Source organism: Poecilia latipinna, unplaced genomic scaffold (assembly GCF_001443285.1).
Source record: "Poecilia latipinna isolate Pla-1442-1.1 unplaced genomic scaffold, P_latipinna-1.0 Scaffold2152, whole genome shotgun sequence".
NCBI classification, from domain to species: Eukaryota; Metazoa; Chordata; class Actinopteri; order Cyprinodontiformes; family Poeciliidae; genus Poecilia; species Poecilia latipinna.
Genome location: NW_015114768.1, coordinates 105852 through 131363, shown reverse-complemented (window position 1 = coordinate 131363; position 25512 = coordinate 105852). Strand labels below are relative to the sequence as shown.

Below are 25512 nucleotides of genomic sequence, written 5' to 3'. Positions count from 1 at the left end.
GATTTATCCTTGTTTGTCCATCACCTTTATGTAACCACATCTGCTACAGCGCTATTATCGCCTGTCTGCCTCCATCTGACTGCCGGCCAAGTGCCATGTTGTAATTTTCCTGAAAGTAAGTCCTATGGCTTTAAGCCGCAGTCGCATGGTTTTTATCTGCCTCTCTGGGCTTTTTGGTAACTGTCATGTGGTCAGACATGAACTGAAAGGTCATCAGCAAACTGTCAGCATGTGTGAGGCAGTAACTGAACTCAAAGTGCAGCAATGTGGTGGTTTGACAAGTTGGCTGAACTCTGGATGGAGAAAAACTTTCAGGTTTCAGAACTTTGCACCCCAGCAGGGACCTGGAGGCTGCACGGCATCCCAGCCGACCCGTTTATGTTTGGTTGACTTGGAAAAGGTCAGCTGCATCCATCAGGGGTCATTAGGGGTATGGGTACCAGGCCCCTTGGTATGGGCTGTTAGGTCCTGGTATAACCAGTGTCAGACCTTTGTCTGCATCGCCGGCAGTAAGTCAGACTTGTTTCTAGGAAGAGCTGGACTCTGCCAAAGTTGTCCTTTGTCCCAGATTCTGTTCATAACCACCGCTGAGGTTTTGGGAGTCTGTTTTGAAGCGGATGGATGAAAATCAGCACCTTCAAATCTGAGCCCAGACTGAAAAGGATTGAGTGCCTTCTCTGGGTTGAGGTTCTGCCCGAAGTGGAGGAGTTTAAATATCTTGGGTTCTTGTTCACGAATGAGGAAAAACGGACTGGGAGGTTGACGGGTGGATTGGTGCTGCATCTGCAGTGATATGGGCCGTCAATCCAGAGGCTGAGATGGCCTTCCCCCACAGGCTGCCTGGGTTCTCTTTACAGGTAAAAGCTCAGCCATCTGGGAGGATTCAGAGTCACTGCTGCTCCACATCGAGAGGCCAGGCGAGGCGGCTTGAGCATCTGGTCAGGATCACTCCTGTCTACTTGGTTGGAGAGAGAAAAGTCTGGACCTCTGCAATATGATGGATGGATGGATGGATGGATGGATGGATGGATGGATGGATGGATGGTTGGATGGACTGACTGAATTTTGCAGAAATTAAAAATGACAATTGTTTATTTCCTACATGAAAAAAAGATGTAATTAAAGGTAAAGCTGCAGATCGGTGCCCGTTGATGAATCTAATCAAAATATTCATGTGAAATTAGTTTAGAGAAATTTGTCCAAGACATTCATGTAAAACAGCTTCACCCTGTGGCTCCTGCTGTATCACTGCAACAGCTTTAATAAAACTACTAAAACTGTCTTTTAGCCTAAACAGATTCCAGGTTCCACAGTGAATAACAATCAGAAGCAGGAAGTAATCCTTGAAGCTCTGTGCTGCCTGAACAAACCGTGAGGCTGATTTTTCTCCTCCTGCCTACTTGCTGCAAATTGACGAGGTCATAAATTGAGTCGACTGCAAAGGAAAGAACACAAAAAGGAAACGGAGCTTGTTGGATTATTGAAAACCAAAGAATGGCAGGAGCAATCAGAGCGGTTCTGCTGGCAGGACGTTTGGGTCTGCTGGTGTGTGCTTAAATAAAGTCTGCAAATGTGAAGCCTCGCATGGGAGTGTCTGATAATAGAGCCTGTAAAAATGTTTAGTTTCAGCCAAGAGACGACAGCAGAGAGTTTAACAGCGTGCAAGCACACACCGAGGGAAATAAGGAGTTATTTGTGTGGGAGTCACTGGGGATGTTTGCTCCTATAAAGACAGAGGGACCCGGAGCCTCTCCGCAGCCTGACGGCGAGTAAGCGCTGCTCATCGGAGCGTGACAGCATCCTCCTTCCCGATCACTCCCAGGCAGCCACGCACCCGGAGGATCGCTTAGCCCACACAGCGCCGCCGCTTCAACGTGTCTTTTCTGCTCGTTTGCTTAAATCTCTCCTCTCAGCAGGATGTGCTAACTAACAGGTCTGAAAGCACACAGATTAGACTCGGCTCACATTAAAATTGGATGTTCACAACCTGATTTGGAAGCCCGCATTGTAATTGCAGCACGACACGAGAGGAGCGTGGCCAAGACACAAGGTGCATGTTAGTGAGCTGAAAGAGACTCAACACAGGAGAAAATCATCAGGAAATAAAAACCAGACCCAACTCAACTGGTGACGTTTAAATTTGTAGAATAATGCAGCAGCCACCATGTGAGGCTTAAATTCATTTAAAATAGAGAATATCTACAATTAAAGGCTTTTTTTATTAGAGCTGATGTATCCATAGCCTGACAAGTACTTAAAATTCACATTTTACGGTTTTATTATTGTTTCTGAAACAAAACAGACTGAATTATTCACAATGTTTCAGGCATTTTTCCCTCTTAAATTTAGCTTTGCCTTAAACATCATTAATGACCTCCGACGATTCCAGAACAATTTGACCTTTTCTCTTTTGAAAGAAGTTTTTTTTTAAGTTAACACAAGTTATCCACAACCTCTGATGATTATCAGGTTTTGGGTCTAAACAAAGTACAGAAACGGGCTTTGACTGGATATCAGAAATGTTTCATAAAGTTCCTCAAGGCTCATAATTAGGTCCCACACATTTTCATTTTTATATGTATTTGCTGCTATTTTTAAATGAAATGTGATTTTATGTTTTATCTATTAATCTACATTATGTTATATTCCCTGCACGATAATATAATTTTGTATTATTTATTGCTTTTTTCTTCATATTTTATAAAACACTCCACATGTTGTATTATTCTAATTAAACAGGTTTAGTGATTTTTTTGCTTTGTTTCCCATTTTTATAACATCTGATTAACATTTTTTGTATTTTGTATAAAAAACGCTCTTGATCTGATTAATCTGATTAATTTGAATTACAGGCTCATTGTCCAGAATTATTTTTTCTATTCATAATGTTTTCAGTACAAATTTGGAAAATAGCAACAAAGCAATTAAATATATTTTACAGAGCAACATAAATATTAAAATACTTGATCAAATAGGGCATAAAGTGTTTTCTGAAATTCTCCTTGAAGTGGGTTAAAGTCGATGATTGATTTGCTCTCGTTTCATTCGCTCGGTGGCAGGTTATTTTCAGGCTCTCATTACCTTTGCTGATAGTTTTTTGAGAGAAAATTGATCATCACTGGATCTCATCATGATAATAATCAGGTCACAACTGCAGCCTTCAATTTAGCAGATGGGTTTTTGCTGAATTTAACTCCCAGCATCATATTAAATCAAAAAATATATAAGTTTAGCTGAAAATAAAGTCTTGCTTTTACAAGGTGAATATCTCATAATTTAGCTGTGTGTCACCAGTTTTCGGTCTCCTCTGTGCTGCCCGACTTGTGTGTCTGTTCTGAACCTCTTCTGCGTCATATTTAATATTTCTTCTATTCTTGTGTTAATGTGTAATATTAAAGCAGGTGAAACTGCTGCTGCTTTCCTCGGCTGTAATCATCTCTGTTATCTAAGAGCTGATTGTTCTCGGTTCTCTGCGGTCTTTTTGTCTGGGCTCGTGTTTCTGGACTTCCTGCTGGGATCTTCCTGCTCTGCATTTCAAATGATCTCAGGTTCCTGCTGGTTGCTACCAGAGCGGCTCCTGAGTGTGACTCTGCATTTGGGTCTTTTCCATTTCAGAAATAATGACAAAAAGCCTTAAAGTTACACAATGAGTACATTTCACTTCACCTCCACACGGAGAATCAGTTTCTCTCCAGATGAAGTCATTAACACAGAGATCTGGCTGACGGGTCCAGGAAGAAAACCCAAACATCTCTGTCCTCAGAGACGTTCTGGACCGTTCTAAGTCCAGATGGAGACAGTGTTCTCCGCCCAGCTCCCGGTTTGCCTCTCATCTGTCCTGTAGGAGGCAGGATGGACCCACCTTCCCTCAATCCTCCTCAATCGATTCATTTTGTGTCCAGAAACAACAAACGGGTCCAGAAACAAAGTGCAGCCATGACAGAGTTCATCCTGTGAATTTATGAGAGAAATGAAGGATCATAAAAAACATCCCTACTTTGAATAACTTTGTGCAAATGTAATCAGTTCTTCCAGAGTTCTGCTGCTGTCATGTGTCCACCTCCTGGTTTGGGTCCAAATGGTCGTTCATCGTTCAGTCAGAACATTTACTGCAGCCAGATGGGTTGGTTAAAAAAAACATTAACTCAGACTTTTTTCCAATTTCCCATCAAAGCAAAATATTGATTTGTTCTGATTAACATGGCTAGAAAAGGTCATATAAAGTTCAGACAAAGATGTTATTGATTTCCATAAATAGCCAAATTTACAATGACTGAACTTCATTTGCTGGTTTTAAAACCTGATCATATTTTAGCTGTGATATTGGAAATTGGATATTTGATATTGGAGATGGAGAAAGTGCTGCGGCAGTAGAGTCGCCTCAGAGGCAGTAGAACGTGTTGCACATAATGACGCTCTGACAAAATGACAAACAATCTGTAATAAATGTGTAAGAACAAAAGGAAATAGATGTTTAGGAGGTTCTGCTGGGTGCAGCCTGTAGCTGAGTAACAATCAGACTGAGCTGATGTCATTACTTATTCAAGCTAAAATACAAACAGTTCAGCTTCTATTAAACAACAAAACTCAATCCAGACATCAGCTAGACTTTGACTTTAACACCAAATAAATCCTGATTTTAGCCATGATATCAAGCCAGATGAACTCGTCCCTTTACAAAACGTCAAGATCCACTCAAGCAGAAAGCTACTTGATGCTAATGAAGTTTCTGCCCTGGACGTTGTAGGAGCAGCAGCAGCTGAGGAGGCCGAGGTCTGAACCGGCAGCCTGCCGGGTACCGGACGAGCCCCCATTCTCTGCTCCTCTCAGTCACTTTGCTGCTGAGTCTCTGGGCCAGAACCCCCACCGTCACGCCTGCTGCTGGCGGGGCAGATGGATGGTAGCCTCACTGCCCCGGGCAGCTGTGGCTACAATGTAGCTCACCACCATCAGTGTGTGAATGTGTGTGTGACTGATTGGAGTGTGAAGCGGTTCAGAGTCCTCAGACTTAATATTGTGCTGTACAAGTACCACTAAAGCATATTCTGACTCATTGAGCTTCATCAAAATGTGGTCAGATTGAAATCAAACCCAAACCGAATAAAACAAGTCAGTCAGATTCAGGATGCAGCTGGTTGAACGGTTCCTATCAGAGCAGCTCATTTTACTGAGTCGGTCAAAAACCTGCTAGAAATAAATCAACTAAAAATAGTAAAACATTTGATACATTTACATATTAATATAAATAAAATATGAATATGTAATATAAATGTACATATTAATATAATATATTTATGTATTATATGTAATTAATAAGGTTACATATAGAAATATTCTTCTAAGGAATATGATGTTTTTGTAGCACACAGCGGCTCCTCAGTGAAACGTTCCTGTTAGTTTTCAGACGAACTGCTGGCGACTTACTGAGCTCAGCCTCAGTCAGCTACGGGACGGATCATGATCACTTTTCCTGAGTGGTGATAAAACTGAATTTGGGTTTGGAGGCAGCGGGGTGTTGCCATGGTTGTGGGGATGCAAATATAGACTCCCTCCCCGGCGCAGGGAGACGTGTGAGACTGTGACTGAGGCAGCATATGTGAGTGAGTTTCTCGCCCCCTTCGAAGGCCGTCATGTGACCGACACCTCATTAATCTGTCACGAGCTCTTTTGATATTTTGCGTCTGTTTGTGCATTAGAAATCCAAACGCCACGCTGCTGCCGCTGAGCATCATTTTCTGATATCTCTGCTTCTAATTGCTTCTATGGGACTCCTTCCAGTGCAGGTTGCTGCAGGTCTGCAGGAGCTGAAACTTCTCCTGACAGACAATACGTCAGTCCCAATCCTTCTGAGTGACAGGCTGAAGTACTTAATGCCTGACATTTCATAATGTAAATAATGCGGTCCCCTGCATGTCTTACATCCATCTGAGCAATATGCCACAGCTCCCTGGATGAGAGTGCTCTTTACCTGTAACCTTCTTTTCCACGACGCTCCTGCCAGGAACATGAAGGCAGCAGATATTTGTTCCATTAGTCTCGTTTCTGTCTGTTTCATCAGCAGGAAAAAGAAAAAAATGTGGATTTTTTTGGTTACCAGCTTTCATGCTGCTTATTTTAAAATGTGAGGAGTAAAAGCACCACAGGAAGCTGGTCGGCTCTGCGGGCCGCGGACGTCCCTGCGCTCAGTGAGGAGGTCGTCTGGTTGCTCTACTCTGACACATTTAATGTAGCAGAGATCCAAGAGTTGTTTTTGATGGAAATCTGTGTTATTTTTGTTCTGATTAACAGTTTTAGTTGTATTTTTCTGTTTTTAGTCTGATTTAAAGGAGGAACATTTTTCCATACACTTCCTGGTTAGAATATTCAGGAACAACATAGAACTAGAACTTGTTTTAAAGTAGAATGTGCTGCAGCGATGCCTGATGAAGTCATATTTACCAACGAAGAAGAGCCACCAATAGGAACAGCCTGAAGCTGACACTGGCAGCTGAACATCTTCCCAGTCCAACCAGTGGATGCTGGGCGGTGGGATTAATGCGATGTAACGTAGATGAACATCAGGGAGAATTTGAGGTCTGTTTTCTCACTAATAGTTTGCAGAGTCCCAACATCCAACTGGTCTTTAAATAGTTTTGTAATTCTGTGTGTTTGACATCATTAAAAAGTTTAGAATCCAATATTTCCGAATCTGTAAATAACTGAAAACGCTTCTGAGAGACGAGGACCTGGTTCTGTCGTGGCCAGTCACAAATGGCTAAAGAGACAAAAACTGAGTTATTTGGCAACTTGGAGCAGATTTATGTTTGGAAGAGACGAATTATGGCTGCCACCAAAGAACAAGGAACCTGTTGTGATGCCGTTTCTCTGTTAGACGCAGCAGGACAATGTTCCAAAACTGGTTTTCAAATGGATCTGGAGAGTCAACACTGACCTTCTGAAACACTGCTGACATCAACCCTATTAACTATAAACGTATGAAACAGGAACGCCAGGAAAGCAAGTGAACCTCTACAGTCTTGAAGGATTTTTGGAGAGCAGTCGAACAATCAGGCAGGATGAAGCCAGAATCCTGTTCAGTCGTTTCTCTGAGGAAACAGATGCTCAAATACAAAAACTCCAAAATGATATTTATGCCACTGATGAGTGTATGTAAACTTCTGACCTTCACTGTATAAATAAATAAACAAATTTTATAAGTTCTCACCGCAGAACTGTATGAATCTGTTACCTGACAACGTCTGCAGTAAATCTCTCTATTTTCCATCTTTTCTCAGAGATTCATCAAACGGCTCCAGTCAGATCTGACAGATCTGACAGTTAATGAGTCTTTTCCTGATTCTAGAAACACATTCTGCAGCACAGGGACATGATCTTTGGATGTTTCCTCTCCATCCTGCGACGCTGCGCTGTCCACCTACACGGCAACACACAGCAGGTTCACGGCAGCTTCTGGCTTGTTCTGCTGCACCGTGTCACAGAAAAGAGCGCAAACACCATTAAACAAAAGAAATAAAATTATTAATATGCTCTTTAAATACAACAGCTGTGATTTATAACATAAAACTCAGGTTGTAAACACATGAAACACCTTAAATAAGCTGTGGAGAGTGAAAAGCAACAGCATTTTAAAACAGCACTCCTAGCCAAACATAAATGAAGATAAAAAAGGCAGAGCAGGGCTGACAGGCCAAATCCTATTAAATTGTCATATTGCTGTGATTTACTGAAAGCAGAATTCTCCATTCAGCGGCTCTGGTGCGTATTTCTGCTCACAATGCTTCTGTTTCTGTCTGTTCACGGTCCGCAGCTGATTTCACTCCTGTGGCCAATTTTTCATGAGTCATAATTACATGCGACCAAACAGGCTTGCAGTGACGCGGGTCGGCTCAGAGACGAGAGCTCTGTAAACGCTTGGGAGGTTAAATATTAAGAGCATGGCGGCCCTTATCTGCATCGCTCTCACTTCAGCGCCGCGCCGCGTTGTTTATCCAGCAGCTCAGACCAACACGCCTGTTTACCCGCTACAGCTACGACACCACATGCTTCATGTCGGCTCTTTCCTGTTATTTCATCCGTCCAGGTCGAGGAACAGCAGCTAATTGTTTTACCAAACAGATCTAACTGTATGGCTGCTTTCAGATTTGTGCACAAGAAAAAATATTGATGGAACTAAAAAGAGAAAAATGTGATATTGACTATTTGTTTCGATAGATAATCAGTTTCATTCTGAAGCTCCAGCAGTTTTTTTAGTTCACAATAAAACCGAAGCAACAAGACGGGTAGATTTCTCACGTTTCACTGCCTCCAAATTCAAAACAATTTGACAAATTAGTTTTTCTTTTTCAACTGTTGAATGTCCTTCAGTAAATTCTGAGTTATTCCACGCTCCACAAAGTCCAACTGTTAGCTAACAAAACAAATCGTTGCATCATTTCCTCATAAAAACATACCTGGAGTTTTGCTTTAACTCATTTAATAATGTTTGAGAAATCCTTGCACTTCCTGTTTCAGCCGTTCAGAGGTACCTTCATGCCTGCCATATGATGCTTCACCTCTTCCTGCAAAGCTCCGCCCCCACAGCGCTCCATCAGACTAGCGGCAGCAGCAATCAGCAAACACCTGATGGAGTTGAGTCTGCTGAACTCCTAAGAACGCTGTAGATTACATCATGGAAAAGTACTGTTGTGATGAAGTGCTGAAGGGGCGTGGCAGAAAGCCTAGGAGGTTCTTAAAGAGACAGCGGCCAATTTTAAGGGTGTATTTGATATGTACAGCAGTTTCATAACAACTGAAGGTAATGTTGCTACTTGATTGTGCTACAAAATGTCACTATGGGAAATACATAATTACCCACATATTGAGATGTTCAGATTTGTTTCTCTGAGGTTTTATGGATTATAAACGGTTTTCCACTTGGTGGACAATTTGGCCCAGTCCCATTTTTAACCAATGACAATGTTGGAAAATGTTACAGTACTCAGATGATCCAATGCTACATTATCTGCATTCATCAAATTTTGACCTTGGCATCAAAGTTGATATGAAAATTTAACACAGAGAATCACAACTCATCCCTGAAATGGGATCAATTTATGACAATCAAACTGATGGTCAGAATGAATCTTTTATTCTGACCATACACTAAACTTATGTTATCAGTAAATCATATGAACTTTTAATACTCTGGAATCGTCATGTGTAACTCAGGGACCAATATTTATACTCAGTATGTGTAAAGGGCTTATTTTATGCCTTAATAGAGTAAAAATGTTACTTTATATTTCAGATTCAATCATTCAAATTATGGTGCAAATATTACTGCAATCAAATAGTTAAATTGGTTTTTCTGTCTGTTTAGTTTAGATATTTTTGAAATAAGACTTTAAGCTTCATCCTATAGATTTTTGTATAACAGATTTTTTTCTGCGTATTTGATATTCCTATTCACATGTTGACTATCTGCTTGGTAGTGGTATATTTTACTCAACAGTCATTCTGTCCAGTCAAATAATGGGACGACTTTTATTTAAACGATGGACATAAATTCGTCTCTCAGTTGGTTTTGTTTCCACATGTTTTTATTCCAGTTCGTCTCATTAAGTTGATGCTTTTGGAAGAGAAGGTCACCCTGAAAAGGTTTTAGAGCAGGCAAAACTTTTTCCCTCCTCTCACTTCATTTCTCATCTCTGAAGAGGGAACAAAAATAAAGCATAAAGGCCAGTTTGTACATCTGACCTGCTTTACACAAATCCAGCAGCAGAGCAGAGAAAAGGCTGAAGCTGAGAGGGAAACAGAACTGAAGGGATTTTTATCTCCTGACATGGTTCCGCCATTCAGCTGCATAAATGTTAGCCAGTTAAAAACATTAACACAATCAAACACAAATTTTTATATTTAAATATATCTATGTGTGTTTTTTGACTAAATGTGATTAACTATAGACCACTGAAGACATAAACTGTAGCTTTTTAATTTTTTCTTCTTCAGACAATTCAAAAATATAATTTAAATTTCTAATTAAAATGTTTTTTTTTCATCTGTAAATTTCAGAAAAGAGTCTGAAAAATATTTTAACTGTGAATATTTCTAAATTAAAAAAAAAATGACAATCCGAGCAAAATTCTATGCAATAATTCAAAAATGTTCATCACCTAGAGCTTTTGGTAGGGATCTCTTTCATTTTTCATTTGAATTCAAGCTCTCACAATAGTCCTAAAGGCAGAGTCTGACCTCTGACCTAACTTCAGCAGAGCTGCTCCTCCTCCCCTGAAGTCCAGCGGGCCTCAGAAACTCTGCTGCCTCTGAAAAAGCCTCACCTCTCCCACAACCTGCACAGCGACCTGAAAATCCCGCCTGCAGCTCCAGCCTCAGCTTTATCCTCACATCAGCCTCACATCAGCTCAGCTCAGGATGCAGGTGATCAGGGATCAGCTCCTCAAATCTCTCCTTCCTTCATGGAGCACAAGCGTCCAGATTTAATCCTGACTAATGATCTGTCCGCGGTCAGGCAGCTGATGTCCTCACTAAGACGTGACATTTTAATTAAAGAAGTTGAGTTTGTCCGCTGGACTCGCTCTTACTCACACGCTCTCACGCACGCTGTCACGCACGCACACGCATGTCAACCAGCGCAGGTGTGTGACTTACGCTGCTGTTCTGGCCGGACCAGTGCACCATGGCCTGGTTGTGGGATGAGTCCCCGGTCAGGGCGAACGTGGAGCTGTTGAGCTTTAACTCCTCCTGCCGCGCGCCGGCCGCTCTGCGCTCCTCTCCGCTCCAGCGCGCCGCTCTGCGCCACGCCGCCGCCGCCGCCGCCGCTCCCTCTGCCGGGGCTGATCTGACTGCATCCCCGCCACTGTCCCTCCTGAAGCGCCGTGGAGTCGAACCAACACCGTCCCTGTGTTGGGAAACTTTCCCGCGGTCTGTAATCCGCTCCCGCCTCAGCTGCCCCCGGTCTGGAGCGCATCCAGAGGGGTCCGACTCGCAGGGGACCCTCCCGGTCCGGTCTCCGCTCCCCAAAACTTCCCCCTTTACCCCGGCAGCGGGACCACTTGTTTCAACCCTCAGCAGTAATTCCTGCGCGCCGCGCCACATATTCCCATCCCGGCATGACCTGCAGGTTATCTCAGCCTCGGCGACGCCAAGCAAGCCGGGCAGGAGGAGGAAGAGCCCGAACCGGAGCGCACCGTGCCACTTTGGGCAGAACCTGACCTCCGTCTCCATCGCTGGGGGCAGAACGGGATGCAGCGGATGCTGGGAGTTTTCTCTGCCTCTCCGGACGAGGTTCTGAGCTCGATGTGGAAGAGAAACTGCTGCAAGTTGCGGCGTTGGAGCCAAATGCGGCGGAGTCCAAAGTGCGGCTGAGCCTAAGTGGTCCAAGTTGAAGGATTTGATGAAATGAAGCCCCGCGCGCAGAGGGAGGAGCTGCATCGACTCTGAGATGGAGAACAATGTTGCATCTGTCTGTCTCAGATCTGTTATTTCCACCATATGGTCGAGCTTCAACTCTCTTATTTTCTCTGCCTCACTTGTTTTCCTTCACATTTTATTAGAGCTATTTTTGGTAATTGCGCTAATTATTTATTTATCCCCCTGTTGCAGCTTTTTAACCTTCCTCCTGAGGAAGTAGATCTCCTAATTTTTGCAAATGAAATAAGATAATAGGACTGTTTAGATCATTAAAAGTCCCGAGAAGAACCGATGTGTAAAGACTTGGTTATTCATTTCAATATATATTAAAAGATAAAATTATACTTAGTGATATATTTCTAGTCTTTATTTGTTTTGATCTATTTTGTTTACAGCGAATGAAAATTTTAAATTCACTTAATCAGAACATTTTTATTTCACATTAAACTTAATATTTTTAATCAGGAATGTTTCTCATATCTGTTCTATCCTACAGCACAGCATTATGGTTTCAGTTCATATTGACATCCTCCATCTGGCCAGGAAGGGTCAAAAAGACAAGAAGCTGAGTGTCCACAGAGTTCTGCATTCAAGAATAGTGATGGGAAGTTAAGTGGAAGGAAAAACTCAGATAAAAACTCAGTTTTACATTATTTCAGTAACCAAAACAGTTTTTTTTTTTGTTTTTTTTGTCATGTTGAGTGTTTGAAGATGGACCAGGCTTAATACGTAACATTGTGTTGCAGATTTTATGAAAAAATAAAGATCAAAACTTCCTAAAATACAGGAAGCCAGAGTGGAACAGAAATAATCCACAAGGAAAAGCCAGAAGGGAGACATGGGAAGTAACAGGAGGATCCGGCAAGGAGGGACTGAGAAAGAGGTGCTAAAGTACTGGGAGAGTTGGGTTGAATGCTGAAACAAAGGAAGTGGGCTGATTGGCTAACTGACTGCGGGAGAGAGAGAGAGAGAGAGAGAGAGAGAGAGAGAGAGAGAGAGGTAACAGGAAGAAGTAAGAGACCCAAAATAATAAACCACAGAACAACAGAGCCTAATATTTTCATTTTTAATGTAATGGTAAAGTATCATTACATCCAGGAGGCGTCCAGGATGCCTCCTGGACGCCTCCCTGGTGAGGTGTTCCGGGCACGTCCCACCGGGAGGAGGCCCCGAGGAAGACCCAGGACACGCTGGAGGGACTATGTTTCTCTGGTGGCCTGGAAACGCCTTGGGGTTCCCCCGGAGGAGCTGGAAGAAGTGGCTGAGGAGAGGGAAGTCTGGGCCTCCCTTCTGAAGCTGCTGCCCCCGCGACCCGATCCCGGATAAGCGGAAGAAGATGGATGGATGGATGGATGGTAAAGTATCAACTTTTAACACTCCCAACTTCTAAGCATCTCAGTAAAATCCCTACTGTTAGTTAATATTGATACTCTTACTTTGAAATGCAACAGGAAGTTCTCTGCTAAGCAAGCTGGTGAAATGAAATAAATAAATGAAAGTTGATTTCCAGACATGGCAGACATATTAAAAAAACAAAAGAAAAAGTTAAATGACAAACGTTCATTTTGTCCAATCAGGAGAGGTCGTCAAGATGACATGCTGTCCAATCATGTTGCTGATTTGGTTCATCCAATCAGGTGTGGCAGATCTGGGCAAAAGGAGCCCAGACCAAACCAACACTGAGCAGTTTGACATATTTTCAGTGGGACCAGATTGACGAATCCAATCCATTTTATTGGTGTGATGTAATATTTGATTTTATGTGACAGTATCTGTAAGCAAAAACCATTAAATGTAGGAATAACATGAATAAATTCACTTTGTTGAGGTGCTTTTGATGTTATTTATATATAGAAAGATGCACTCATGTATTCTGAGCCTAATGATGAAACTTATCCCTTCATTTTTTATGGAAAATGCTACATATTTCTATTACATGCAAGGTGATATTTCATTTCTCTTGCTTGTTTGTAATATTATGCATTTTAAATCCACAGGCTGGCTTTGATCATTTTATGCCCACTTGATCACGACCTCCAGCAGCCAAGGGCCTCTGATCATTCCCACAAATTAATATGTTTTCAATTAAGTGCAACATATTATACAGTTATTAAAGAGTAATTAAGGAGCTTTTCTCTGCCTCGCCTGCAGGATGATTGCTTTGATGCAGCTGAAGGGCAGCAGGCTGCCACTGCTTCCTGAATTAGGCCAGAAAATGGACATCATGTATTTATCCGGCACAAAAAGCCAGCGGAAACAATGAAAGTTCATCTCCTAGAGACCCTGCAGCTCTGCGTGTCTAATCACCGGAGGTTAGCAGCAAATGTTGATGAGCGTCTGCAGCCAAATGCGACGTTCAAACGGCCACAGAGCTGCAACAGCTGCCTGCTTCAGCCACGGAGTGAGCCATCAGGGAGGGAAACGGTGCCTGGAGACGTGATTACCTTCACCGGAGGGAAGTCTGCGCAGAAACTGCAACAAATTTAAAAACGGTATTTTGCTTTGCTGCATACCACAATGCATACAAATATCTGTCATAACTTTCAGATTAGGTTTGGTGGCTAGTAGCTCTTTAGCTGTCAGCTGTAATTGTTAATTCCTTCAAGAGTCTGAGGTTGGCAGAACATGCTTCTTCAACATGTAGCACTTCCATTGTTTTCACTATAAAATACATATCTGATGGTGTGCATTAATATAATGCACATTTTGCCTCGACATCTAGAAATAAATCCAGCTGCCTTCAGAAATCACCTCATAAGGGAAAATGAATAATGACCATCCATTCTCAGATTCCTGTTTATATAACCATTTTTCAAAAATGTGTTATTTTCCAGTAACTTCCCAAAATGCAGCATGTTGCTCTGACACATAAACATTTACTACAGTGTAGTCTGTGGTTGTCACGTGAAGAAGGAGCATGAGTAGTTATGACTTTCCTTTTTGGAGACTTTGTTATAATGTTTTAGTTAATTTAGGAATAACTTGATTATTCCTTATAGTTTTGGATGTGGTGCAACATCTCTCTACTCAGCTTGTAATCAAACAGCCAGGCAGAAATATATGAGGAGGAGACAAAGGGCAGCAAAAGCAAAGGAGGCGGATTAGCAGAGCTAAGTAACACTAAGTAATGTCACTGTGAAATATCACCTGGATATTGAGCTGTTAGTCATGAGACTGTTATTCATGAACAGAAACATAAAGACAACAGCCTTAACAAACAATGCAGAGCATTTATCTGACGTTGTTCGTACTCCAGTCGTTTCACTGAGCAGAATCAGAAACACATCAGAGCTTCCTGTCCTGATGTCAGGTTGAACATATTAGCTGTACGATACAAATGTACCGACTACTAAAACATCTGCTGATGTAAATATATATGAATATAAAGGGCATGCTGCATCTCATTTCATCTTGATTCTGCTTCTCATGCATATTAAGTATGAAACAACCTTTCAGTTCCTCTGTTTTCTTTCAGCTCTGATCACTTGAAGCCGTTGAACCAAAAACGTTAGAGATGAGAAGAGCTTCCTCTCCACACGGAGCATCACAATAAGCAGACACATTTCACTGATTTATGTCGCTGCGATGGACAGAGCTCACATTACCCTCACAGGCTTATTAACCAGATCTGGTGCTTACCTCGGTGTGTGTGTGCATATGTGTGTGTGTCCTGCGTTAACCATTTCACACAGAGTCGTCTCATGTGCCCGTCTGGACTCGCCATCCATTCACGGGGAATCGATGTTCTGCCGATTACAAAATGGATTTCTGAGGATGTTGCAGAAGGTGATATGCAGAAGTGAGTGGAATGATTTGTGTGAATACACACCAGGAAGCCAAGACGCTCCGGAGTGTCAGAGATGAGGCCAGGAAAGCTGCCTTTGGCTTCAAACTCTAAGAAAAGCTGCACTGGGAGCCTTTTAGCTTCCTGAAGTCATGATTGGTCTTTATTACACATAGATGCACAGTAAACATTTGAGTGTTTGGAGTTTTATGCTTTTATGTTTGTTTGTTTTCTCCTCAGGCTCTTTGTCTCAGCGAAGCACAGATAACTTTACACTGTCGAGCACCAAGAAGAAAATCTCTGGATATCATCAGGTTCACATCCAGATCAAGTCAAATCAATTCACTTCAGTTTATTGGTGTAGCAATAAACTGACCTGTTGGAAAAATGTTGATGCATTTTACCAAGAACTGAGGCCAACACCGGTTCTGTTCTGCTGCGGCTGATTGGTTCCATCCAGTTTCTGCTTCGTCTTACTGCCTCTGCAGCATCGACGTGTCCATCCTGCCAGCTTTTCATCTCATACTGCAATCATTGCAATATAGTTACATGACCTCTCACCATGTGTAGTTTCATTTAATTTCCACTCCTCCATCTGGGTAACTTTATGCACGCTTTGCATAAACGCCATGAAGTACTCTCATTGACTTTCTGAACCCTGAAATGTTTTTATATCCATATTTGAAAGTCCCTTTGGATAAAAGAATCTGTCAAACGCAGAAACATAAACATATTTTTCTTCTCCATTTTCTAAGTTTCCATACCCAGTCTCTGTTTTTTGTTGCTGTTCTTTACTGCCAGCCTGAATTTGAGCCAGACGGTTTATTTAGCCAGTCTGTGTTGTTTCAGCGTTTTAACCTGAACATTTCAGCTGCTTCAGTTTGTTTCTGGTCATATTTGTTATGCTGAGACTGTGGCCAGGAGGCTTAAACGCCTCTGTTAGGATGTGGCTCCAGAGTAGCTTTGTATTCATCCTGTTGCTTTGGTCAGCAGCAAAATCATCAATTAGTGCCAGTTTCACCTGCAGCAGCAGACTCATCCACCTCAGCACAGGCCGCTGTGACGGATGCTTCGCTCCTCCGCTTTACACTTTCTGTCATCTTGATGGAAGGTTTCTTGTTTTGAACGGTGCTCGTCTATGTTGGGAAAACGTTTATTAGGTATCTGTTTTTTACAGTGATGAGTTCATTTGTTAATAACAATGGAAGCGTCTAGTTTTAACAAAAGCCAGACCGTTAGCATGAACAGGTAAGCATTACCATTGGATAGCCGAGCAACGTGTCACCAGAGACTTATAATTTCTCTTTTATGAAGAAAAATGGCTGGAATACAATATCTGTTAGCATCGTGTGTTGACTTGTTCTTTAGTCAGAGTTTACTGTGATCCAACCACAGCAGCATACTGAGGTGACATTATTCAGGTGGTCTGTAGTCATTAACGAGGTGACTTTTGAAGGAAATTAGTTTTATTTAGGGGTATCAAGGGCGTCTGAATACAATAAGAAGGTTTTGCTAATGAAGCTTTTGAACGTTTAAATTTGTGTTGATCTGTCAAATGAAATCCCCAGAATTTCATTTGGTCAAAATGTGTAAAAATTCGTGAGATTTTGAACAGGGCTGCATAATGACATCTGGAAAGTCATGGAGGAATAAAAACAGTGACGTCAAACAGGGATATGTGGTGATGATTGTGGAAATGACTCATTTGGATATTTTCTGCTTTAAGCTCAAAGGAAATGTTACCCCAGACAGAAGAAAGCTCAGCAGTGACATCCACCTTATTTGTATTCATAAACATCAGAGAGCAGCGACGGGGTCAGGAGCAATCAGTTCGCCATGGGCTCATGGAGAGTTAACCATCTCTCCATTTATAACACTATTTGACATGTTTGTGGCTCTGCCTTTTATTAATTACTAATTCGTTCGGGAAGACAATATAAAAATCTATATTTAAAAATGTAATTTATGTGACAGGCTGCACACGAAATCAAAGCCAGAAAAAGGCCGGTGGTTAGTCAGGATTCTATTTCCAGTTTCTGAGTTACATCTCAAGCGGTGTCCTAAATTGGCTGAACCAGTGTGTCGCTCTGCTCCATACTGTCATGCAGCTTGAAATACATTAATTGGATAATCCATTTTAAGTTGGAGAAGAAGCCCTAAAGTTATGGCAGCTGGGCATCTTTGCTACGAACGTGGCTGCTGCTCTGTAATTCTGGCATAGGGAAGTAAAGCCACATGAAATGAATGTTCATAAATCAGTCTCATATCTTCTCAAATTAATATGAACATTTCTCCTTTTCATTAACTGATCTCATCTCACATTAAAGTAAAAAAACATATTTCCATTGGTGGTGGACTCAATTCAAATATTTAATCAAGTTAATTGCAGGGTCTGTAAATAATTAATCCCAGTTCTATGGAAAAATTAGCAACATTTTCAATTTAAAAACACCTTCGCTGTTAAATTATTGAACAAATAGATATATGAGCTCAATAAAGATGTTTAATTGTTATTTTGGGTATTCCAGCACCAATGGCTCCTTGTTTCTCTGCCACCAGTTCTAGTTTTATCTGAAAGTCTGAAATTACACTGAGAATAAAGTGTAAACCCAAAAGTAGCATTAAGTCAGGGTGAAAAGAGACGACTCGGCACATCTGACTGGTTTCTGTTCAGCTGAATGAAATTACAACATATAGATTATCGTTTTATGAATGCAGGGAGAGTTTGACATGTTGGAAATGATTTGAGATGAAAATGTTTCTGACTGAAAACTGTTGGGACTTTTTGCCTTTTGAGTTTTACTTGTGGCAGAAATCAGGTGTTTTCCACAATTAGAGTTTAACTGTTGATTGTTTTCTGGTTTGACCAGCCTGGTAAAAAACGGCCCCTTGTTTTACGCTTTGCTTCATCAGCTGTTGAGAATCGATTGCTTTCTGGAGGCATGGACTCCAACGAAGTTTAAATGTGATCCATTCGCTAACGTTTGGCCGTGACGTACGTAATGCACCAGTTCGATGAAGCCTACCAGAAAAAGCACATGCTGTGAACAACCTGAGGGGAGTAACGCCACAGCATCTATGCCAGCAGTAAAATATCTTAGATATTCCTCTGCTCCGACTTTAGTCGCTCAGTATTTGGAAGTCTGGCCAACAACGTCCGGCTTCCTTCACCACCGTTCCTGAACTACAAATCACAACTGCTTCTGTTCGCTGATTCACCTGCTTGATATTCAACCTGAAATCTGGAGTTCAATGGGAGAAATCCCAGATGGAGAACTGCAGGGAGATGAGAATCGAGTGGAATGGCATGGGAAGATACTGGCCAGGCTTGGTCTGATTGACTTGAAACGGGTTTTACCTCAATACTCTAAAGGTTCTAGAAGATGTTTGTCAAGCTAGATAAAATGTTCTTGAACACCTGAAACCAAAGACGATGTGAGCACTTCTCAAAAGTTTCAGATGTTTTCTGATTTTAGGCCATTGTTCTCATGAAACAGCATTTGCTTTGACTAAACCACTGGTTCACAGGACATCTGACGTGACCTCCAGACAGTTGAAGCAGATTAAAGTTAGCATTGACAATCCGTTGGCTTTGCGACATCAAATAACCCTGATGGTGAGCTTGGAAGCTGGACTTTATGTTCTCTCCTCCTTTCCTGCCTATAAACTCGTTTTACTCATTCCCCTCTCATTAGACATTCTTACTGCCCTGCTGCCAGCTTCCAGAGGCTCATTATGATCCCAATGCCCTCAGAAATCTGCTTTTATCCCCTTGGAGTTAACATAAAAGCTGTAAATTGGTGTTTTCTAATCTACCTAACAGGCCAACGAAGTGACTGCTGTGTCTCGTTGAAGGTCTAATTGTTAGAGCACAACAGAGGAATAAGGAGGGATTTCTGTGTCTACAGAAGGAGGCATTTCACCACACAGTGACTTCATTCATACTGTTTGGGAAAAGTGCATATTTCACACACAAAGGCAGCTCTCACTAACTTGCATTCAGATTCTTCTGCTTCCCTGAAATCCCCTCCATTTCAACATCCTGCGCTGCTGAAATGACTCTTCCATAAAGTGCTCTAGACTGAACACATAATCAGCTGTGAAACTGAATCCACCTGCTGTGTATTCACCTTTTCTTTCTTTCTGCCACAGATAAGCCATTAGTTTCTATTCATCAGGCTGGAGAATGGAGGCGGACTGGAGTGCCGCCTTCATCAGAGCTTCTCACTAACATTTGGAGTTCTCAAATCAACATCAGGCAAAAAAGAAAATCGGGAAAAATAAGTTTAAAAATAAAGAGGAAGATCAACTTTAGTCCATGTGAGCAGGGCAAAGTGACTGCTTTAAAAGCTTTTCTACGAAGGCTGAAATATTAATATTTGCTGCTCAGGAGCATCACCAGTATCCCCAGAGCGAACCAACGATAATTATTAATGAATCTCATTTTCTGTCCAGTGTGCTGGATGTTCAGAGCGCCGGTGACCTTCAGAGGCAGCGCGGCGTCGCCGTCTATCCGGAGTCAGTCGACGAGAAACGAGCAAGCTGCTGGAACTCTCTGGTTGCAGTTGGAGCTCATCGGGCTGATCTGTTTACCTCAGTGGGCGCATGACTAATTCATGAACATGTGGAAAACCGCGTCGCTCTGGAAGGCGCAGCGCATTTCCACGTTTGATCAGAATCTTTTTATGAATTAGTGCTGCTTCAGGCAAGGCCATTGTTTCAAACATCCACTGCCACGACTCAAAGAAAATCTGTTGGAGAAAACACGAGGTCCTTGAAGATAAAAACATCTAAACTCCACTTTCCACATTTAGGGGCACCACAGCCTTAAAATAAATTCACTGCAGTAGCACAAAATTACACTGAAACACATATCAACCTTTAATTTATTCACTTCACGAAAATATCTCAGTTCACGACTTTGAAGAAAAAACATGACATGAAGCCCATTCTGCTGCTCTATCCTTCAAAATGGGAAAAACGAGAGACCATGTAGGAAAGTTACTGGCCTAAAATTAAAATATATATAAAAAAATCTTCCTTTCATCTCTTCTCACTAACCTGCACAAAATATGTCCACAGTGGTTTAAAACATACAAAAACATTTAAATATCAGAGCCTGGAAATAAAGTCAGAAGCAGTTTAAACGAGAAAACTTTATCGTTGTAACAAGATTTTAAAAAGCTGAGATTTGTGCCCCAATGAAGCCAAAATATTTTAGAGTATCAGTAAAACAGCAACACCTGTTAGGTGGAAACAGAGAGGAGAGCAGTGAACCTCTGTACAACTCTTTAACCTGTCAGAGGAACTTACTTTCACATCTGATTAAAATTAGACTTTCTTGTTTTAACAAAAAAACATTTTTTTAACAAGACGCTTCCTTGTTATGAAGAGACAGAGCTCTTAATTATTTCCAAGCTTTGGCAGCTAATTCAATAAAAAGGTGCTGAACTCAGTCTGTTTTTCTGTTGCTAAATCTAATGGAAATAATGCAAAAAATAAATTAAGAAAATTCACATTACAAGAAACAAGAAACCTTTGTTGGAACTCAACTCCAAGTGCCAAGTGCAGATACAACAGCAATAACAGCAAAAATAAAATTCTGCTTACTAATTTTTACAGTAACACCAATAATTAAAACTACAGAAAAAAATCACTAAATGTTTCAACTTTTTAAATTCATTAGAAACCCAGTGATGGTCAGTGTAGAAAACGGTCAGACGTTAAAGTCCGTGCTGTTCTAAGTAATGAACTTTAAGTCAACATTTTTCAGCGTGACTTTGTAATTCTTCAGTGAAACATAAACTTTATTTAAGCCATCTCCAGTGTGGAGCGCCATAAGTGTAGCTATTAGCTTTGGAAAACATGTTTGTCAGCTGAGCCTGGGGGTGAACATCTGCTAAACATAAATGACTCCTGCTTACCTGCTTTACAACCGACTGTGGTGTTAATTAAAACCACAAGAAAACACTAATTAAACTGTAAATGCTCAGTTTAGTCTTAACGTTTCACAGCATGGGTCACAAAGCAGTATTTATATTTAATGTAGCACCAAAAAGTTTTAAATGGACAGAGTACATGAATATTTAATGAGCCTGAGAAAAACATTTCATATTCATATAGATTCATTTAGACTTAATGTTTCTCTGTTGGGTTATTAAGTTCTGATTTCCACATTTTGCTTTTTATAGTTTGGCCTCAAAAACTGCCTGCATTCCTTATATTTTCCCTCCTCAGCTGTAAAGTTTGAAATGATTAACTGCTAATGATTTGGGAATTTGTTCTTCCAGCAACACCGTAGAGCAGATACTGACCCCTAGTGGTGAAACTGGAGGCAGCAACCATCCAAAGCATCTAGCCTAAAACAGGATCTTCATCCCAGAATGTGACGAAGAGGAACAGACAAGAAATGACGTTTGTGTTTCAGGTTAGAGGAAACAGGTCAGCAGAGTCTCAGCCCTTTGCTTTTTGTCTAGTTAAAAGAAAATCCTTGTGCTTTTTGTAGAAACAGTGGCCAGAGGTCCATATTTCAACTTTAACGCTAAACGTAAACAACTAAATGAAAGCTCTATTTTTATTCTTTATGAATAATTTAATGTTTTCTGCTAAACGGTGTATAATTTTTCATTTGGTCTCGTCTTCCTGCTCTGGGCAGACGACTCGTCCGTTTGTTGCTCCTGATGGCCGAGCATCCCTCCTGCTAACGCGCCTCCATGCAAATAGCTGGATTTGTAATTGACCTCACATCTGAACGGAGCCACCGGCCAAAGAGGATAATGATGAGACGAGGCGCTAATGATGTCTTTAGGTTTCAGCACCCCGCGCCACTCTGTCAACTTTGACCCCAGGAAGAGTTTGCTATTGTACGGTTGTGAAAAGTTCAATTAAGCTGTAATTTGAGACAGAGCCTGCAGAATAATTTCAAGGCGGTTGGTGGTCTTACGGTTCAGCCTGACTCACTTCCCAGCAGATATTAGCATCTGTTCCCTGAAGTGAGACGTCGCTGAATAATGACAGCAAGAAGCAACTGAATCTCACTGTGTTTATGATTTATGTATGTTGAGTTCAGAAGGAAATGTTGAAGTTATTTACCTGCTTTCAGAAACTTTTTGTATTTAAAGGAAAAATAAATGTTGGTTTGAATACTCTAAACGGTTTCTGGTAGCTGGAGCTCCAGCAGCTTCCTGCCTGATGGCTCTGCCTCCATCTGATGATATATCAGCCATATTAATGGAAGTCCTGCATATTTAGACACATCTGTTCTCTCAGGGGGCAGAGGCTGCTGGGGATTTTTATTCCACACATTTTCTTCAAATTAACTCCAGAAATGTGGAGGATTTACATAAACTGCTCAGATAGTTTTTACCCTTTGAACTTTTTAACATTTGGTACGTCACAGCGGAACCTCAGTGAGTTTCACTGGGATTTCATGAGACAGATGAACACAAAACAGATCTTCGACATGAAAACGGAAGTGAAACTCGGTTCTTATTTCCACACATAAGCAGGTGGAAGAGCTGCTGTGTTGGTGTCTCAGGCTCTGTAGCTGCCAAATGTTCCAGCTGCAGGTCTTCAGGGTTTTAGGAAGGAAGCTGAATACGTCACATCATCCAGTCATTGAGGTCAGTAATGAACTCCAGTAGCAGTCAGTGTGGCAGCATATCTGAGGAGCCCTCTGACTGAAGACTGTTGCTGTATGTAATGCTAACAGCTTCAGATCTGGACTAAGAGATGATGTTCCACAGCAACATGTCCTGGATGACATCATCAGTTGTTAGCTAGCTCTGCTAATCCACCTCATTTGCTTTTGCTGCTTCTCTTTATATCTCAGTCGGACGTTGGAGTTGGGATGTGATGTTTGTTCATTATGATCGATGGAAAATGTTTTGAACTTTTTCCTTCCCTCTCTGCTGTTTGGTTCTGTGGTGCTGTTTTGGAGTTGAGGTCAAAGTTCAGGGATAATTTGAGCTTTGGGGTGTCAGAGTAAAATGGGTTGAATACAAACACAAAACACTCTAGAGTTTTAAAAATGTTGAAAACTTTGCCTCATTTTCTTCACAGTTGTGCACAGGCTCATGTTGCTCAGTCTCCATAAAATAAGTTAGTGGTTGTCCTGTAAAAAAGAGGAAAAGGTTTAAGGTGATATGAAACCATCTGAAGGCAGCGTTCATCTGTCGCTTCATGTTTCTGCTGAACATGGATTGGACTGAAATGAACTGTTTTCTGTCTCCAAGCACCAGGAGGTGGAACTCACCTGAAAGCAAGCTGCTGAGAAACGAGCTGACACATCAGATTTTTCTACTGGAGTCAAATAAATATGATTCGTGTTTCTCAGGGAGACACACAGTAAACTATATCTGGAGCAGGTGTGCGAATAACGTTCTGAGTAATTGAGTCCACTGTGCATATTTATGACCAAATAGACGCCCTGTCTGCCGCTGGATTTATCGGTGAGGCTGCGGTTCTGGCTTTGCAATCTATGGGTTTATAAAAGGGCTTTAGCAAACAAAGCAGTCAATCTGTCACTCCAATCAGAATCGGATATCAGCAGAGCGGCCCGCGGTCAACAGATCATGTTTTTGTAGGCAGGGACTCCAAAGAGCCTTTTGCAAGGAAGTAAATGCCATTAAGCAGCCAGTTAAGAGCTTCAGTGAAGAACGGCCCTCTGATAGGAATGCATCAAAACAGGCATTTCATTTCCATATGTTTTTAATGACAACGGCTGTGGCTGTGTGTCTTGGTTTCCTGGTGCTGCTGTCCATTCCTGTGAGCCTCAAGTTCAACCAGGAGACAAAAAGACACAGAAGTGAAAAACTGGGAAGTCTTGATCTATTAGGCATCATCACATGAGGGGTCAAAGGTGAGCGCCATGAAAATGCTGCACTTTGGCTCCAACATCACTAAAATAACGCTCACTTTGACTCCTGCATGTGTAAATATGGAGTTAAAAGTTTCACTTACTTTAAACGTATGGCTACAGTTTAATATATAAATATAATAAGGTCATAGAAAGGTCACCGTCTGTCAGTTCAATTTGTTTTGACTGAAAAATACATGACATGTTTGACTTAAGCATATTTGTTAGACATTAAAATGATCATGCCTTACCATGCATTGTGTTGGCATTTTATCAAAATTGATATCTCATATTGTTCCTAACCTAACCCTTTATTCTGAGATGACGAAGCTACTGGGAGAGTTTGATGGTGCCCTTTGTAAAGTTACACAGTAAAAATTAACAGGAATAATTTGGGTTATTTAGCCTGTCATAAGCGAGAAAAATGGAGATTAATTTTCCAAGTCATATTTTCCCATGTAATTAATTCATTTTTAAATGTCACAGTGTCTAATGAATGTCTAAGTAACACGTTAAATATTTAGTCAAACAACTAAATATTTAGTCAAACAACTAAATATTTAGTTAAACATTTTGCTCCAGAGATATTTAGTGAGCATGCTAACTATTTAGCTCCAAATTAAAAATTTAGCTCTGAGCTAGCTAAATATTTAGCTAGCTTAAATGTTTGGTTAGCTCAGAGTTAAATATTTAGCTAATGTGCAAATTCACTAGCTGAAGAGAAGAACTGGACTTTCAAAATAAAAGCTGAGTCTCCAGAACGTCTAAGTAACCCAAATGATTAATTCTTGACTGTGTAACTTACCTTCTTATTTTCAGCTCTGCTTTCTAAGATCCCACCTCTGCAGCAGGTTTCCACAGCCGAGGCTGTAAAAGCGCCGTCATTCTCTGGGCTCTTTAGAGCAAAGTAATTAAAACGGTTGTGAGGCTGTGACACAGTGAAGCAGCGTGGAAATGACACTGGGACAGCTGGGAGGACGCGGCCACCCAGTGTTTAACAAACATGCTGCACTGAGATGCAGGGGACCAAAACCCTGGAGGCGTCATTAATGCGATGGCATTTTCAGCTCCTGGCTCAACGACTGGATCAGAGCAGGAAGTGAGGAATCTGCTGGGGCTCGTTTCTGTCAGGCCTCAAACACAAACAGGCCTCAGACTCCACAAAACACACATGCTGATTGGCCAGAGCATTTCTGATCAGGTGTGAGAGACAAAAGCCGATGAGATGGATGACTCCACCCAGGTGAATCCAGATCCATGGATTATATCTTCCTATTCGATGTTTATTTTTCATGGAGAAAACAAACACTGTCACAGCAGTTATAGATTACAGTTTGCTGATGCATATTTAGTTTTTACTTCCTCTGTAGGGCACAATAATAAATTTAAATCAAATAATAGATAAACTATTTTATATCTCTAAACTAAAGGTAGCTGCACAGATGCTGCTCAGACTGCTTTG

At 41.4% G+C, this 25512-nt stretch overlaps 1 protein-coding gene and 2 long non-coding RNA genes across 3 annotated transcripts in view; 1 reads left to right on the top strand and 2 right to left on the bottom strand.

Moving 5' to 3' along the window:
- Positions 1-11676, bottom strand: part of LOC106936472 (uncharacterized) — an 81779-nt gene extending 70103 nt beyond the window's left edge. Inside the window, exon 1 of the mRNA XM_015017510.1 lies at positions 10648-11676. Within this exon, the coding sequence (XP_014872996.1) occupies positions 10648-11490 (843 nt within the window). The 5' untranslated portion in view covers positions 11491-11676. The remainder of the gene's footprint in view (positions 1-10647) is intronic.
- Positions 11677-19063: 7387 nt separating this feature from the next.
- Positions 19064-20544, top strand: LOC106936469 (uncharacterized). The gene is made up of 2 exons (XR_001422141.1): positions 19064-19513; positions 19649-20544. It is a non-coding gene; the product is annotated as an uncharacterized LOC106936469 (long non-coding RNA).
- Positions 20545-22461: 1917 nt separating this feature from the next.
- LOC106936470 (uncharacterized) lies at positions 22462-25144 on the bottom strand. The gene is made up of 2 exons (XR_001422142.1): positions 24856-25144; positions 22462-23306 (listed from the first exon to the last, which is right to left on the bottom strand). It is a non-coding gene; the product is annotated as an uncharacterized LOC106936470 (long non-coding RNA).
- Positions 25145-25512: the final 368 nt, after the last annotated feature.